At 40.2% G+C, this 15,450-nt stretch overlaps 2 protein-coding genes across 3 annotated transcripts in view; one reads left to right on the top strand and one right to left on the bottom strand.

Moving 5' to 3' along the window:
• Positions 1–15,450, top strand: part of UBAC2 (UBA domain containing 2) — an 88,009-nt gene that overhangs the window by 7,279 nt on the left and 65,280 nt on the right. For both annotated transcript variants that reach the window (XM_015851526.2, XM_015851527.2), the window contains exons 2-4: positions 629–756; positions 4,200–4,319; positions 4,748–4,854. In XM_015851526.2, the coding sequence (XP_015707012.1) occupies positions 629–756; positions 4,200–4,319; positions 4,748–4,854 (355 nt within the window). The remainder of the gene's footprint in view (positions 1–628; positions 757–4,199; positions 4,320–4,747; positions 4,855–15,450) is intronic.
• Positions 5,842–10,782, bottom strand: GPR18 (G protein-coupled receptor 18). Its single transcript, XM_015851529.2, has 2 exons — positions 10,661–10,782; positions 5,842–7,165 (listed from the first exon to the last, which is right to left on the bottom strand). The coding sequence occupies exon 2, from the start codon at positions 7,116–7,118 to the stop codon at positions 6,159–6,161; it is 960 nt and encodes a 319-aa protein (XP_015707015.1). The 5' UTR covers positions 7,119–7,165; positions 10,661–10,782; the 3' UTR covers positions 5,842–6,158.

The following is a 15,450-nucleotide window of genomic DNA, read 5'->3' as shown; positions in this document are numbered from 1 at the left end:
TTGAATGCCTGTATCAGTTGCCTGATTTTTTGCAACAGCTACACCAAGTTCTTAGAATAAATTGCTGCATATACTTGAATAGTTGTAACTTGAATATTTACAGTGTTTGAATAGAAGGAGGATGAATGTTGTGTAAGCTAACTTAAGCCTTCTTCCTTGAATGGTGGATTCAAACATGGTGAAGAGAAAGGATATTTATTCGCTGCATTTATTTGTAGCCTCGAGAATAAAGGTTAATGTCGAACACAAAAGAAACAACTGTTTGAACTCCATTTACATGACTGTTTTGCTAGCAAAAACAAGTAATTCATTGAGTGTTAGGGGAGCTGTGTGGGAGAGCTGATCTCCATAGGTATGGAGAGCTTTGAATAATTGTTACCAAACAATTAATTTCATGAGAGAAGGTTGAAGACAAAATGTCTGATGAATATTTAATTGTCATTAATATCTCCCAAGACTTCCTTGGGTTGGGGTGTTTTTACTATGTATTCGCAAGGGAAGTTGATCAGATAAAACTGAGATGATGCACTATTGTTTTGTAATCACCTGTCTAAATATGACACTTAAATGGAAGAGATTTTTCCTCTAAAGTTTTTTTTTTTTTTTTTCTGTTTATTTTCTCTTTAAGATAAAGCACCTTTGTCAAAGAGTCTGTTATTAGTCCCAAGTGCCATCTCGATTCTGTTAACTCTGCTCTTCCAACATTATCAGAAGTTCTTTACGTATAACCTACAAGCGATAAAAGAGGATTATCAGGTAAGGATCAGTTAATTTTCTGTGGAAAGAGACTGCAAAGTACTCTCTTCTGTGTATTTTTTCCTTTCTTTTTCTCTTCTGCTTCTTTACCTTTGTTTACTGCTGTAGACCAACTTGTTCTTAGCTTTTAAGTTACCCCAGTAGGCAACAGAGTGTAGCAGACCATTACCTGCTTTTTGTTTGAAGTGAGATCTGAAACTGTCAACATAAGCCTTTCACTTCTTTCTTTTGTCTGAGAAACGAATGTTTGTGTCATCTTTCCTTGCAGCCTGTAGTTGGGAAGCTCGCTTTGAGTGAAGAGTGACTTAAGCCAAATAGCGATGGAGGTATTTTGATATGAATGTCAGTATCCTCTTGTGCTTGGCTTTTTTTTGAGGCTGGAGAGGACTACTGTGATCAGCTGTTCTTGATAACCTGCCATTTATTTTAGTGATGGAGGACATAACTTTTACACTGCAACTTCTGCTATAGTGAATTATGAGAAACTGATTTTTTTTCTGTTCAAGGGAAGTGGTGTTTCTCATCTACAAGCCTTAAAAATCATGAGACCTAGCTGGTGATTCTGCATGTTTGCCTTTAGAAGAGTCTTCTTCTTCCATTTCTCTTTGCTGCTGAAAAACTAAAGTAGCTGTGTCTTAGTCAAAGAAACCACCTTTATTGTGTTGTAAGCATAAACATCTGTGAGTACAGAAGCTACTTTTATGGCGATGCTTTTGTGAAGTTGTATGAATGATTTTTTCTTTCCTTAAATTACTGTTTCATTGACTGGCATGGTAAACTGTCTAATAATTGTATGTCTCCAAGATGACGGAGAAAATACCATTTAACTCCTACCTGATGCTCATATTCACATAAGAACACTGAAAGAAAGTTTGTCTTAGAATAAATTCATCCATAGAAATGCGTTTAATGGAATGAAATCTTTCCGGCAGCCAAACAGGCTTTTTTGATATTATTGCAGCTGATAGAGAGGACAGGAAGTAAAGCATGCAGTGTAGGTGTATTTAATTTGGAAGGCAAAACATGTATTATTGAAAACTAGGAGATCTTTGTTTCCATAAAGTTCATGGTGTTTGCTACAGATCATCTGATGATAAAGTATATGAGAGCTTTAGACAATTGAAAGATGCCTTACATTTTCAGACCCTGGCTCTCATGGAGCACTTTAACTATCCTGATATGTGCTGGGGGGGCAATACAGCAGAGTGTAAGCAATCCAGGAGGTTTCTGAAATGCATTGGCATTAATTTCCTAGCTCAGATATTCAAGGAGGTGATGAGGGAAGATGTTTTGACTGGATCTCTATTAAAACCAGAGAAGATCTGTTGTGGATATGAAGAATAGGTGCAGCCTTAGTTGCAGTGACCATGAGATGATAAAATTCAGGGTCTTGAGAGAAGAGAAAAAGGCAAGTTGCAGGGCTGCAACCCTGGACTGCAGGAAAGCAAATTTGGAAGACACCTATGGAGTATAATATCCGTCCCAAGGAGTTTGAGTGGGATTCCCCTCCTACTCAGCCCTGGTGAAGCCATATCTGGAGAGCTGTCCTTTGTTTTAGGTTTGTGATTGTAAGATTGAACTGGGTACATCCAGTCAGGAGCTGGATCATTCGACATACAAGGAGAGGCTGGGATTGCTTAACCTGATGAAGAAGAATCTTAGGGTAGATTTTCCAGTGTGTGTGAATACCTAATGGGAGAAGGACAGTGACGAGGGTGCCAGACTCTTTGCAGTGCTGTTTATTTACAACAAGAGATGATTCGTTGAAATACAATGAATTTCACTTAAAGAGAAATATATTTTACGGTAAGTCTGATAGAATGGAGGAACAGGTTTCCCAAGTAAGTTGCATAGTCTCCATCCTTGGAGGTACTCAGAACCTGGAGATGGCCAGTTAACACCCCCCTTTAGCTGACTTTGCTTTGAACAAATATGTTAAAGTGGACAGTCTCACCTCCACCCTTCTCTGTTTCTATGAAACAGTGCCTGACCAAGTGATTACTTTTTTTCTATGAGGCAAGTGGTACTGTAAGTAAGGAGAAATCAATGGATTTTGTATACCTTGACTTTAGCAAGGCTTTTAACCCTGTCTTCCATTGTGTCCTGGAAGCAAAATCGGTGAGGTATGTACTGAATAACTGGTGGAAAATTGGTGTTGTGGTTACTGGTACAAAGTCCACCTGGCAGATAGTAATTAGGGGAGGGCTCCTCAGGGTTCATTACTGGAACCAGTACTGTTTAGTGTCTTCATTAACCACCTGGATGATGGGAAGGACTACACTCTAAGCAAACTAGTGGGTGACCCCAAGTTTGGGGTGTGAACAATATGCTCTAAGACAGGGCTGCTGTTGAGAAGGACCATGGAAAACTGAAGAAATGGGATCTTTGTAAAGTAGAAAGTCCTTCTTCTGGGGCAGAATAACTCCAGGCAGTAAGAGTGAAGACTGGAGAGCAAGTGCTTGGGAATAGCTCTGTAGAGGAGACCTACAGATCAGGTACAGGTGGTTACTCTTGTCCTACAGGTGGACGAGAAGTTATAGGAGTAACCAGTGTGCTCATGCATCCAAGAACACCAGCCAGATCCTGGGCTGTGTTAGTGAGAGTGTGGCAGCAGATCCAGGCAAGTGATCCTTCCCTGCTAGCTGACACAGTATTCCGGATGTGGTCTTGCAAGTACCCTGTTCTGGGATCATCAGTGCAAGAAACACAGGAACCCACTGGAGTGGGTCCACCAAGAATGACAGAGGGCTGGAGCATATGATGTACAAGGAGGGAACCTGGTGAAAAGCCTTGAGAAAAGATGGCAGAGAAGAGATACCTTAATCCTGTATGCAAAGTACCTGATAAAAAGCTATAGAGGAGCTGAAGCTGGATTCTGCATGGAAGTGCACTTTGATTAGAATGAGAAGTAACGAACACAAGTTGGAACTTGGGAAATTCTGCCTAGATAAAAAAAAATACTTGGTTTATTTTTCTTAACTGTGAAATTGGCCAAGTACTGCAATAAGTTGCCTAGGGAGGTTGTGGAGCTTCCGTTTTTGTGGCTGTTCAAGTCTTGATTGGACATGGTTTCAAGCAGACTGAACTGATTAAACCTACTTTGAGCAGTACAATGGATTAGATGATCTCTGGAGATCACTTAAAAATAATTTACAAAGTTTTACATTTTTATTTGTAAATGTGAGCTAAGATTGTGAAAATTGGGGGTTGGCTTGATTTAAATTGTAGATCTGTTTTAGTAGATAGACTTGATGTTTGAAAACATTCTTTCAACAGTGTTCTTGAAATCTCTATAGCATCCTAGTTCTTTATTTCCCTCGTTTAATGCTCTACTGCTTTCCTGCTGTCTGACTTTAGTCTTATACTCCTTCACTCTGAGCACAAATTCTCTGAAGAATTTCTGTGAGGGTAGAGACTTAATGTAACAATCATTAACCTTCTAGATTTGGAGACTTGTATGTGGGAGAGTGATATGCCTCGATCTGAAAGACACCTTCTGCAGCAGTCTGCTCATTTACAACTTTAGAATATTTGAAAGAAGATACGGCAGCAGGAAATTTTCAGTAAGTGCTGGAGTTGCTTTTTTCCTTTTATCAGAAATTGCTTTCTACACTGTTTCGAATCTTGTAGTCTTGGATTAATTCTGTAGTTTTTATTACTAATATTCCACATACAAATACACATTTAAGAATTTTGAAGTTAAATGGGTTTCCATAAGTCAGAATTTAACTTCATCTTGCAATCGGTGGATTATTCTAAGTTTGCATCTGTATCAGTTGAAAGTTACTGTACCCACAATTTATTTTTGGTAACAAATCAAACTCTTTTTCATTCTTCAGTATCTGAACGTTTACACCTGAATTTAGGCTGTGCTAAATATTATATTTGTCTTGGCTGATTTATTGTAGTGATTTTCTTCTTTATTAATAGATATATTAAAATCTTGTTTTTAAACAATTACATTAATTCAAACTAAACTTTCTCTTTCTAGTCCTTTTTACTGGGTGCTTGGACGCTGTCAGCTTTGTTTGATCTTCTCCTTGTAGAAGCTGCCCAGTATGTATTTGGCATCACCATCAACAGCTTGCCTTCTGGTTTGTAAGTAGCTTCTAGTGGATTGGTTCTTCTAGATAGGATTTTGAGGGAATATTTTGTCTAGGTTTGAATTTAAAAGCCTTTCTTCATGTAACCTTTTAAATTAAGTATAATCCTTTTGAACTCCAATGTAAATGTTTTGTGGTAGAAATATTTTCTAACACTCATTTCCTAATTGTGATCTGAGGTTAAGGTATTTCAGTTTTACCCATCTGACGATGATTTTCCTTTCTGTTAGCACCAGATCTATTGTTGGCATAACTGAGAAGTGGCTTATAGTGCACAAATTAGCACTGTATTTATTCAATAAACCTGTTCTATTCAATAAACCTGTAAACTGAAATCAGGTTGGTGCTGATTTCTGTCTTAAATATCAAAGATAGCTTAACTCTAATTTGTATATTTATGTTCACTTTTAAATGACTATGCAGTTATATGCGTTTCATTCCGGTATTTCTTACATGTATGTTTCAAAAAATGGAGCATATTATTTAATTCAGAGTTTGCATTTGAAGTTCTTAAAGTTTTAAGGTATTTAGTGGTTGAGTTTTGCGTGACCTGTATATGATGTTTCTGCCATTAATAACAGGAGGTTTATCTGCTATGGTAGAACCGTAGAGCTTGCAGAGCCTTTGTGGCTAAGAGGCATGAGCCTCATATAGACTTGAGTTTCCATGTGTCACATGCTCTGAGGTAGTAATGAAAGGTCTTGAGGCAAGACTTGAAATGCTGAGCTTGATGCTAAGATTACGGAGTTCTACTATTTTGGTATATCTCTTGAAAGTACCAAAAGGCTGATCTAATAGCAAAGATAAAGCATGTGTGAAGTTACAAAAATACATTTCTTGTGATGTGTAAGTATTCAAAAGAAGTCTTTAAGTCATACTCATATTGGTTAGGAGAGAATGAAGCTGATTTTAGAAGTGTGGGATATACAGTAGTTTAAGATTGTGAGGCTGTGCAAATATAAACAACAGATGATACCTCGCATCACGTTTTTTCAGTGTTAGTGCTTTATTACACTAATGGTTATTTCTTGTCTGGCAATATTTACAGTTTGTTAAGGTGACAAAAGTGGTGGGCAGTTTAACACTGATGCTAAGTTTTAGTTCATTTCAGATTAACAACGACTTGAGCAAACGTGAAGAGGTGCCATTATCATTGTACGTCTCTCATAGTTACACTGCAACAAACACCTGTTAATTCTGGGCATAGAACGTTTTCCAATGTAGCCAAAATTCTGGAATCTGGAAGGATAATCACTTGTTTGCATTAGAGAATCCCTCTAATGTTTTTACTCTTTTTTTTTATATCATTTCGCTGTTGATATTATTGAGTGATCTTACACTTGCAGTTCGAAAACTCTTCCTGCGCACACTTCGGAGGTAATTGCGATAAAGGATGACACTGATGACTCTAGCCTGAAATTGTTTAGAAACAATATAGTACAGTATAACATCCAAGCAAGTGCTGAGGTTCATGAGAAAGGTGGTAAAGGCGGCCCATGGATTGTAATTTGTACCTTCATTCAACATCATGAGGGCGAAGCAAATGTGGAAGGGTACAAAGCACACAAGTACTTGAGCAACCAAAGTAACTATGATTCTTATGGATCTCTCCTTGGCCTTAGGCTTCAACTTGGAAGTCTTGCCGTGGATAAAGTTGTAAATAATTACTAGGTAGCACCCCATCATAATAAGCAAGGGAATCAAAAAGAAAAATATCAAGCGAGAAAAGTTCAACATATTTACTTCCTTTAAATGGATGATATCGAGCATTTTCATGCAGGTGGTGAAATTGCAGGCTTTGTCTGGATCAGAACGTAGAAAGAGCAATGGGGAAGTTGTTGCAAGGGTCATTATCCAGATCCCTGTACAAGCCAGAAGAGCCTTTTTTGTGTTTTTCAGTTCTTTGACATGTTTGGGCTGCACAATAGCCATAAATCTGTCTACACTTATGAAAGCAAGCAACCACAGAGCAATGGCTGGATAAAATACAGTGAAAGCACCGATAATCCGACAGAATATATCTCCAAAAGGCCATGTTTCTTTCGCATGGTAGATTATCCGAAAAGGCAAGGAAAGTATAAAAGTTATGTCAAGTAATGCCACGTTCATCATGTATATCGTTATAGTGGTTCTCTTCTTGGTGGTGCAGCTGAAAACCCATAGTGCTGTGGCATTCACTACCAGTCCTACGGTGAATACAAAACCGTAGAAGACCAGTGATGAAATCCTGTATTCTTCAGGGTAGTGGTTCTCAGGCATCGTATCGTAATTGGTTTTAGGAATAGTTGTTGCACCCCATTAAAACCCTGAAAATGGATGAGATAGGAAAATTATTCTCCTTCAAGTAAAAATTTTCTTCAAAAAAAAATTGAGAATTTTTATAGAATGAGGCTTAACAATGAGATTGCAGTGTCTGGTGGGAAGAATTGTGCTACTTTTGTTGCATTTTCTGACTATGAATACTTACTGCGCCATAAGGAAGTGTGTGCTGTCAGACTTATGAGAAATAGTTTTGATAAGGTATATTAATTAAATACAGAATTACTTAAGAGGAATGAGAAAGTCAGGATTGCTCAACTATCGTTGAATGTGTTCCAGTAGCTGGTAATTAAATAGAAATGGCTCTAATTGAAGTAGGAGAACTATTTTCTAAAGAAAATATTTCTTCAGCTTGTCCCTATTGAAAAGATTAATGACTAGTTATTAAAAGGAAGAAGTGAGCGTGACATGTAGTGACATTTGGACATACTAAGTGATGTATTTATATTGCATTTTAATTGTGTGGAAACTACATAGATCTCAAAAGGATATGGGCATGCATGCTGTTGCTCTTAGAAGACATTAAAAATCTACCTTAATAGCTCTGCAGGTTGAATAAAGTCTTTATTCCCAGAGCTTCAGAATGAACCATCCTGTGTTCCTTCTTTCAGCTGGGAGTCTGAAATCTCAAATTTCAGACTCAACTGATAAGATTGTCCCCCATCTTACTCTGGAGCCACTTGAGGAAGGCAGGTGTTATCTGATACTTGCAGGGGTGTTTTTGTGAGCCCACCCTTCCCCCTCTTTCCTGGCTCTCTGACTTTGCACAGGGTTGCTTCTCTGGTTTGGCCTTTTACCCAACCCTGTGGCAACTTTCTGAAGAGGAGGAGGAAAGAATGAGTTAGTTGTTTGACTGATCTTCCTATTTGTGACAAGCATCTGAATAACTCCAGCTGCGTAATTTCACAGAATCACAGAATGATGTGGGTTAGAAGGGACCTCAAAGCCCACCCAGCCCCAGCACTCCTGCCATGGGCAGGGTTGCCCCCCACCAGCTCAGGCTGCCCAGGGCCCATCCAACCTGGCCTTGAGCCCCTCCAGGGATGGGGCACCACAGATTTCTCTGGGCAGCTGTGCCAGCGCCTTATCACCCTTTCAGTAAAGAATTTCCTCCTAACATCTAACCTGAATCTCCCCACTTTTAGTTTAAAGCCATTCCCCCTTGTCCTGAGGCAGCAGAACCTTCTCAAGAGAAGAGGGATGCCGAATTCCTGTGTGCTTATCCCCCAAAGTGCAGAATGCATTGAAGTAACAATTCTTTAGTTCAGCTTCACTATTTTATGCCTTTGTTGTGATGCATACCAGGCACTTTTTACAGTGGTATAGAAACTTCCCTACTGGATTGAAACAGTGTCTATTCTGGGTAGATGGCATATGTGTGACAGAAAATATTGTAGCACTTGCTTGTAGCACATCTGAAATAATACTGTACTGTCCCAGTTTTATTACTGTTGCATAAATTTATCCACATTTTGCTAGAAAAAAATCCCACACATTTAGATAAGTTCTTTTTGTGTTGTTGGAAATGATTCAGAAACAGTTTTTCAGCGAAGCTCTGTGACTGTGTGCACTCATGCTAATGTTTAATGTTAAAAATATTCTTACAGTTGTGGAATTCAAGTCCTCATAAGCTTTAATTTAAAAAAAAAAATCTTTTTTTTTCCCCTTGTATTTTCTGTTGCTGATAGTTGTTTATGACATGGTTAATTACTACCAATATCCAGATCCTGAATGCTTTGTAAACTGGATACTAACATATAAGACAGGTAAAAGAATGCAGTTTTTGTATATGAATGCTGGTAAGTGACACGAGTTTTGGTTTTGCTCCCCCCTTTGGACTTGCGGTCATTGTAGGCATTTCCAGTCAGGACTTGTTTCTGTAATAACTCGCATGTTGATGGGAAGAGAGGAAGCTGAATCTGGTTTGAGCTTGTAACAGGAAAACTGGGGCTGCGTGGCTTATTTGCAGGTTATTTCGAAGTAGTGCCATTTGTTTCAGAGAATGGATGTACTCTAAGAGAAAGTGTTTTGATACTTTTTAATTTAGCTTACTTGCTGAAGCCAGTGTTGCCAAATATTGCATGCTGAAGTGCATGTCAGCATTGTTGTTAGGTATTTATTGGAAATTTACTTCTTAAGACTCCAAAATTTGACAGTTACATAGTTGAGAATCAATTATGTTTGGGGGAAAAAAGAGCCTCTCTGTGTCTGTACACAAGTACAGTGATTCAGTTGTTCTTGTGTTTTTCTCCCATCAGTACTTGTCTGCCTGGATTTCAGGTTGACGTCTCACAGGTCAGCCCAAGTAGGTACTCATGTATCTCTGGTTGGACAATTTTGCTTGGGTTGCTGTACTTCATAGTGGGAGTATTTAATTATTTCTGTTTATAAAAAGCGCTTCAAATCATGGAATCATTTGAGTTGAAAAGGACCCTTAAAGGTCATCCGGTCCAGCTCCCCTGCAATGAACAGGGACATGCACATCTAGATTAGGTTGCTCAGAAGCCTTATCCTTGAATGTTTCCAAGGATGGGGCATCCACCACCTCTCTGGGCAGCCTGTTCCAGTGCCTCACTACCCTCATTGTAAAAAACTTCTTCCTTATACCCAATCTAAATCTCCCCTCTTTTATTCTGAAACTATTTCCCTTGTACTATCACAGCAGACCTTGCTAAAGAGTCTGTCCCTTTCTTTCTTATTACCCTCCTTTGCTGAGCAGCCACTCTCAGGTCCCCCCAGAGCCTTCTCTTCTCCAGGCTGAACACTTGCTGAACAGCTCCTGGAATTACTGGTTTCCTGTCTGTGCTAATCTTGAATTATTGACCTGACATCAGTCCATATGCTATGTCAACATGTTTTATACTTTAATTATGACTGAGGTTTGTAGTAACTAATAAGAATTGTAAAGCCTATCTAGATTCTATGAGCATGAACAGAGACTTTCAGGGCAAAACTAGAATTAATTATTTTTCTTCAGAGTTTTACTATAAGTAAATCTCATTTAAAGGATTTTCTGTATGTCTATCTTCCCAAACCCTCATTTCTCCCCCTGCTTTTTTTGTCTTTTTCTTTCCCTTACATTTCCTCACATTTCATCAAGGAGGACATGACCTTCAGTAGAGAGATCAAACAACAAGGTAGTTTTGTGTTCTTCATTTAATGAAAGTGACTACTTTTTTTCTTTAGTGGTAACACACTTATTGTTTTAGTTATTATATATTTTTAAATTCACTGTAAAAATCCTGAACAACAATGATAGTGGGACTATTTCTTTATACAGATACATTCATTTTACTTTGAACAGTATTTAGAGAATGCTGCTTATAGTTCAAAGGCATTAAGTGCACTAAAGAATTACATTCCAGTTTGTTAGTCCCAGAATATATACCTGTGTTCAGCTTCTGAAGACAGAAGTAAATCTTAACACTACACATATACATCCAGGTAACGTTACTGATGCAAAATAATGGTTTGTGACTTACGTTTTGCTCAGTACAAAGTGTCTGCTGCAGTGCTTGTTTCATAGTCCCTCATCTGTCGAAGCTTTGGACTTCCTCTTTTCTGCTCAGCCTCACTATGCTATAAAATAGCTCTTCACAGCAGGAAACAGTGACGCAATCTAGATAGTTTTGAGCTTGCTATTGGTCATACTTTAAAGTGTCTCGTCAATATTTTGTACGCATACAAGTTAACTTGTAGGATCTGTGACCTGGTAGTTCTCATACCTTATATAATATTTTTAGTGTGCCCAAGCTGGGCAATTATACTATAGATCATTTTAAAATACACTTTGAGTCATTTGTGATAAAGGCCAGGCTGGATAGGGCTTTGAGCAGCCTGGTCTAGAGGGAGGTGTTGGAACTAGATGATCTTAAAGGTCCTTTCCAACCCAAAACATTCTTCGATTCTATTGTAAAGAAGCCTGCTTTGGGTTGATGTTTTTACACAAGGATAAGGGCAGGAATACACATTTTTGTTGTGAAAAGTTTCTAATTAGCACAATGCTGAAGTATTCTCTTTAGACTGCAGCCGTTTTCATGGAAATCCCCATCCCATTTAGATTGGCTGGGGTAGTATTCAGCCTGAAAGTGACAGGAGCTCACTGTGTTTGAAGTGAGAAGTTTGATTCGCTGGCAGACATTGCTTGGTTTATATCTGCACTGACTGTAATTTACTAATGCCACAGCAGTGCCTTGCAGTCTGAAAAATAATAGCTCTCCTATTTAACAGCTTTGGAGAAAAAGGCTTTGTAAAGAGTGTTTAGCCATTATCGGAATGGAATAAACTCTATCAGCTGTGTCCCAACAGACACCTGTGGTGGGATGGAAATACTATCAGTAGCTAATAGCTAAAGGCTGCAGAGTGGTCATCAGTGACAGTTCTCAGACTGCCATTAGGACATCGAATTAGCCCACAGAGAGCTTGTTACTTCTGTTTGCCTCCATTTTTTCCCCTGCAAATGAAGTGACAAGAGATACGTGTTGAGGGATGGAACAGTGGTATTTTGACCTCCTCCTGACATGCAGTCTAGAATTTGCCAGGATTGCAGATTGGTTCCAGGAGCAACCAAGTCCTACATCTCAGATGGAGCCAAAATCAGGTTTGTTTGTAGGATCACCCTTTTTCACTGACTTTAAGTGTAATGTCAGCAGGTGACCCCACCTAGCGCTAAAAGTAACTTCTGTGAAGAATAGAATCATAGAATCATAGAATTACCCAGGTTGGAAAAGACCTTGAAGATCGTCAAGTCCAACCGCAGCCTATATGCTCTGTCCCACGGTCTCGCAATCTATCTCTGTTCAGTGGGCTTGTGGTAGTGCATAGATATTTGCGCACGTCGGTGACAGATGACCTAACCACAAGGTGGGGTTTGATATAGTTTCCAATATGTAGATTGGTGGTATCTTTAAACATCTGGACTTCCCTTTTCAGATGGACTGATAATTAAGTTTTGTAATCATTTCAAAGATCTCTCAGGTGCAACGAGCTATAAATCCTGCTCAGTCCATCCTATAGAAATACCATTAGTTAAGCACTGCTTAATATTTTTGGGTTAAAGACTATCTTAAAAAGATGCATTTTACCAAAGAATGTGTGAAAGACTAAATAATGTTGAAAACTGAGTGGCTTTATCCTTAGCATAACAACTCTGGAGCATGCTACACAAGAGTGAGTCACTCATGCTGTTTTCAGGTTTAGTGACAGGTCCTTGAAATCCAGTGACACAGATATTGTTGAAAGGCTTAAAAAAAAGAGCTTGCAGCTCCTGAAAAAGAATACCCGGCCTTTTCAGCTCCTGTAGACAAGAGCATTTTCTTTTATAGTAACCAATCCACAAAACTCCTGAGGTACTTTCAACCTAAGCTGTGCTATGGGCGTAGTTGAATAAGCAAATGGGGAGACACTGTTCCCCATAGCTAAAGAGAGAGCACAACGTTAATTCTGGGTGCATGCTGGGTGTGAACATTTGCACTGGCTGTGGTTTGGGAGAGGTAGCTGGTCTCTCTGCTGTGCTGCGTTCCCCTGGTGCTGCAGCTCCTGTTGTAGGAAGCACCTGCTGCTCTTTCTGTTTGCCTCTTGTTCTGCACTGTTCTGTCAGCTAGAGATGAGTGTCTCACAGTGGTTTTGCTCGGAAGGGAGTGTTTACTGAAATGAATGCTCAGTTCCATCCAGGGCTGGTGTTTTGTTTTGTTCTGATGTTCAGGGAGAATGCAAGCTTCTGTTAAAGCCACCTTTGAATAGTTCAAAGCCAAGCCACTGTGCTTCATGTCTGAGAGTAAGGCAGGGTGCATGTGTGGTCTGCTGCCCTGACTTCACTAGCAGCTGCTAAAAGAAGTCAGTCTGATCACTTGCAACGACTTCAAAGCGCATCACTGAGGGGATTGTCTTTATGCTGTTGTTCTTGCAGGAGGCAGGTAGTGTTTGGTTTTCTTTCTCGGTGGTTTACTCATAATACAGCAGAGTGTATTTTGCCTGTCTGCTTACCACATCATGTAAGCAGAAGTTCTGCACTGAAGGGGCAGAATAATTACCCTCTGCTTTGGCTTGAGCTTGTGTTCTCCGTTTCTTTCTAAACTTGGCATCGTTTGGACTGGTTGCAAAGAACGAACTGAAGCTACTTGCACAGCCAGTGGTACAGGAAGCAGCTGTCCCCATGAGCCAGCCTGTTCACTTACCAGCCTGCTGTTGTGGGTGAGTTCACAAATGCAATTTTGGGTTCCAGTTCTCAATCATGATGAAACCGTGCCTCGTTTTTTATATCTGTATTGTGTTGTGCCATGGTGAAGGTCATGAATGAGAATAGACCACCAGTTAAGCATTGTGGTGGCAATAAATGCATAAATTTCTTGCAGGTTTTTTTTTCCAGCTTTGGCATGTGCGTGTTGCTTAGAGGCTGGGTTCTGGCATAGCTCTCCCTCTCCTCTTGTGCAATGACATGGAGTAAATATAAATGCTGTGTGCAGCAGAGCTGATGGGATGGGAAACAGAGCAGCTGAAGGGGGCTGCAGCACAGCTAGCCATACCTGGCATGTTCTGCTTGCTGTCGTGTATTGCTTTCATTCTGGGTTTAGCTAAAATTCGGCATAGTTTGAGGAAGGAGTTCTGGTTTTCCCTTTTGTGGAATATACCAATAGTGAAACTGCCATTCTATATTTCTCCTAAGGTTTTGTTTGTTTCTGTGCAGCCAGGACACATCCCATGTCACTGAATACCTTAAAAGTACGCGGTGCATCAGATTGACTGTTCTTCTCGGAGGCATCAGCCCTTGAAAGAAGCACTATTTCAAAAACTTACTGAGATGTATTGACATTTGCAGCTCTGAGATGTCTGGTAGTGGACTAGAGACAGCAGTTTGTTACACTGCAGCATTCTCACCGTCTATGTAGTTGCGTATGGTTGATACTCCTTCCCTGGAGACTTCCAAGGTGAGGCTGAATTAGGCCCTGAGCTACCTGATCTACATGAATGTCTCTGTTCATTGCAGGGGAGCTGGACGAGGTGGCCTTTAAAGGTCCCTTCCTACTCTAAGGATTCTATGATATTACCCCATGCCAGATACCAAAACAGCTCCATGCTTGTTGATGAAGTCCACGTTGCCTTCTGAACTGATTATGCAGCATGTAATATTTTTACTGTTGAAGTGCTCAGGTGCGTAGGAGCAGTGTTTCAAAACTCAGTATGCCTCCCAGGCCTGGAGTTAGTGTTCCAAAAGAAGTTTCATTATTGAGAGCTGTTATATTCAAGACTTTCGATGATGTCTGGTGCAGAAGGTAGGGAAAATCATTTTGACTCCTCCAGAGCTCAGGAGCTCGGACAACCTCTGCTCACTTACCAGCTGGAGGGTATATAATTATGAATTAAATAATTAAAAAGGGCTCCATATGCTTTAGCACTTCAGTGAAGTGCCAGTAATCAGAGTGAGCTGCAGAATTAGAACAAGCAATGTTCTTTAAGTTCAAGGACACCTTTCCCTGTGTGGCATGCCTGTGCATGGTGCCCAGCCCTGGCAGGTAGCTTGCTGTCATGAAGTGACAGTCTTCTGTCACTCCTGTGCTATTCCATCCGTGCCACCTGTCTCTGGCACAGATTAATGAATACAGAGATGTGTTGAGGTCACAAAGCTTGGTTTGCTGCAGTGGGTGAGGGTGAGCTGATAGGAAAAAAAGAGGTATTCAAGAGAGGAGGGGTTGTTGCTAACCATATGGACAGGCCAAAGCAGCTCAGGTCCTGCCATGGAGCAGTGGGTCTCTGCAGAGCAGGGTTGCTTGGTGTGTCCTCAGCACTGTTCTTGGAAAGGAGTGGGGGATAAGGTGAGTGCAATGCTCGGGGCATAGAACAAGCACCTGGGTGCTGGGACAGGTCCAGCTGATGCTGAGAGCTGGCAAAGCAAGACAGCAGAGTTGGCTGATGGCAAGTGGTTTCAGAGAAGTCACTGTCTTTGCACCTGACATGCAGACGTGCCATTCTGTCTGTCCCTTTTTGCTGTTAATGCTATGTGAAAAGTGCCAGTGGAGGTACGCTACTTAAATGCATGATGAATGCTGATTATTTCTGTGCCATTCTTTTTTGCACTTCGAAATGAACTTCTGCTTTAGGCAAGAAATGAAGGCTCTTAACACCTCTTCCATCATATCCCAAGTCTGTATCTGCCCCGTTAGTGAGCTCTATTCTTTCTTACCAAGTATTCATTAACAGATCTGAGAGAGAGAGAAAGAGGTGAAACTCCTGAGGTTTATTGCAGCAAGGAGCCTAGCAGAATAAGGCAGGACGT

The sequence above is a fragment of the Coturnix japonica genome, chromosome 1, assembly GCF_001577835.2.
Source record: "Coturnix japonica isolate 7356 chromosome 1, Coturnix japonica 2.1, whole genome shotgun sequence".
In the NCBI taxonomy this organism is placed as follows: domain Eukaryota; kingdom Metazoa; phylum Chordata; class Aves; order Galliformes; family Phasianidae; genus Coturnix; species Coturnix japonica.
The sequence above is the reverse complement of the archived record's forward strand: the minus strand, read 5'-3'. Positions and strand labels throughout refer to the sequence as shown.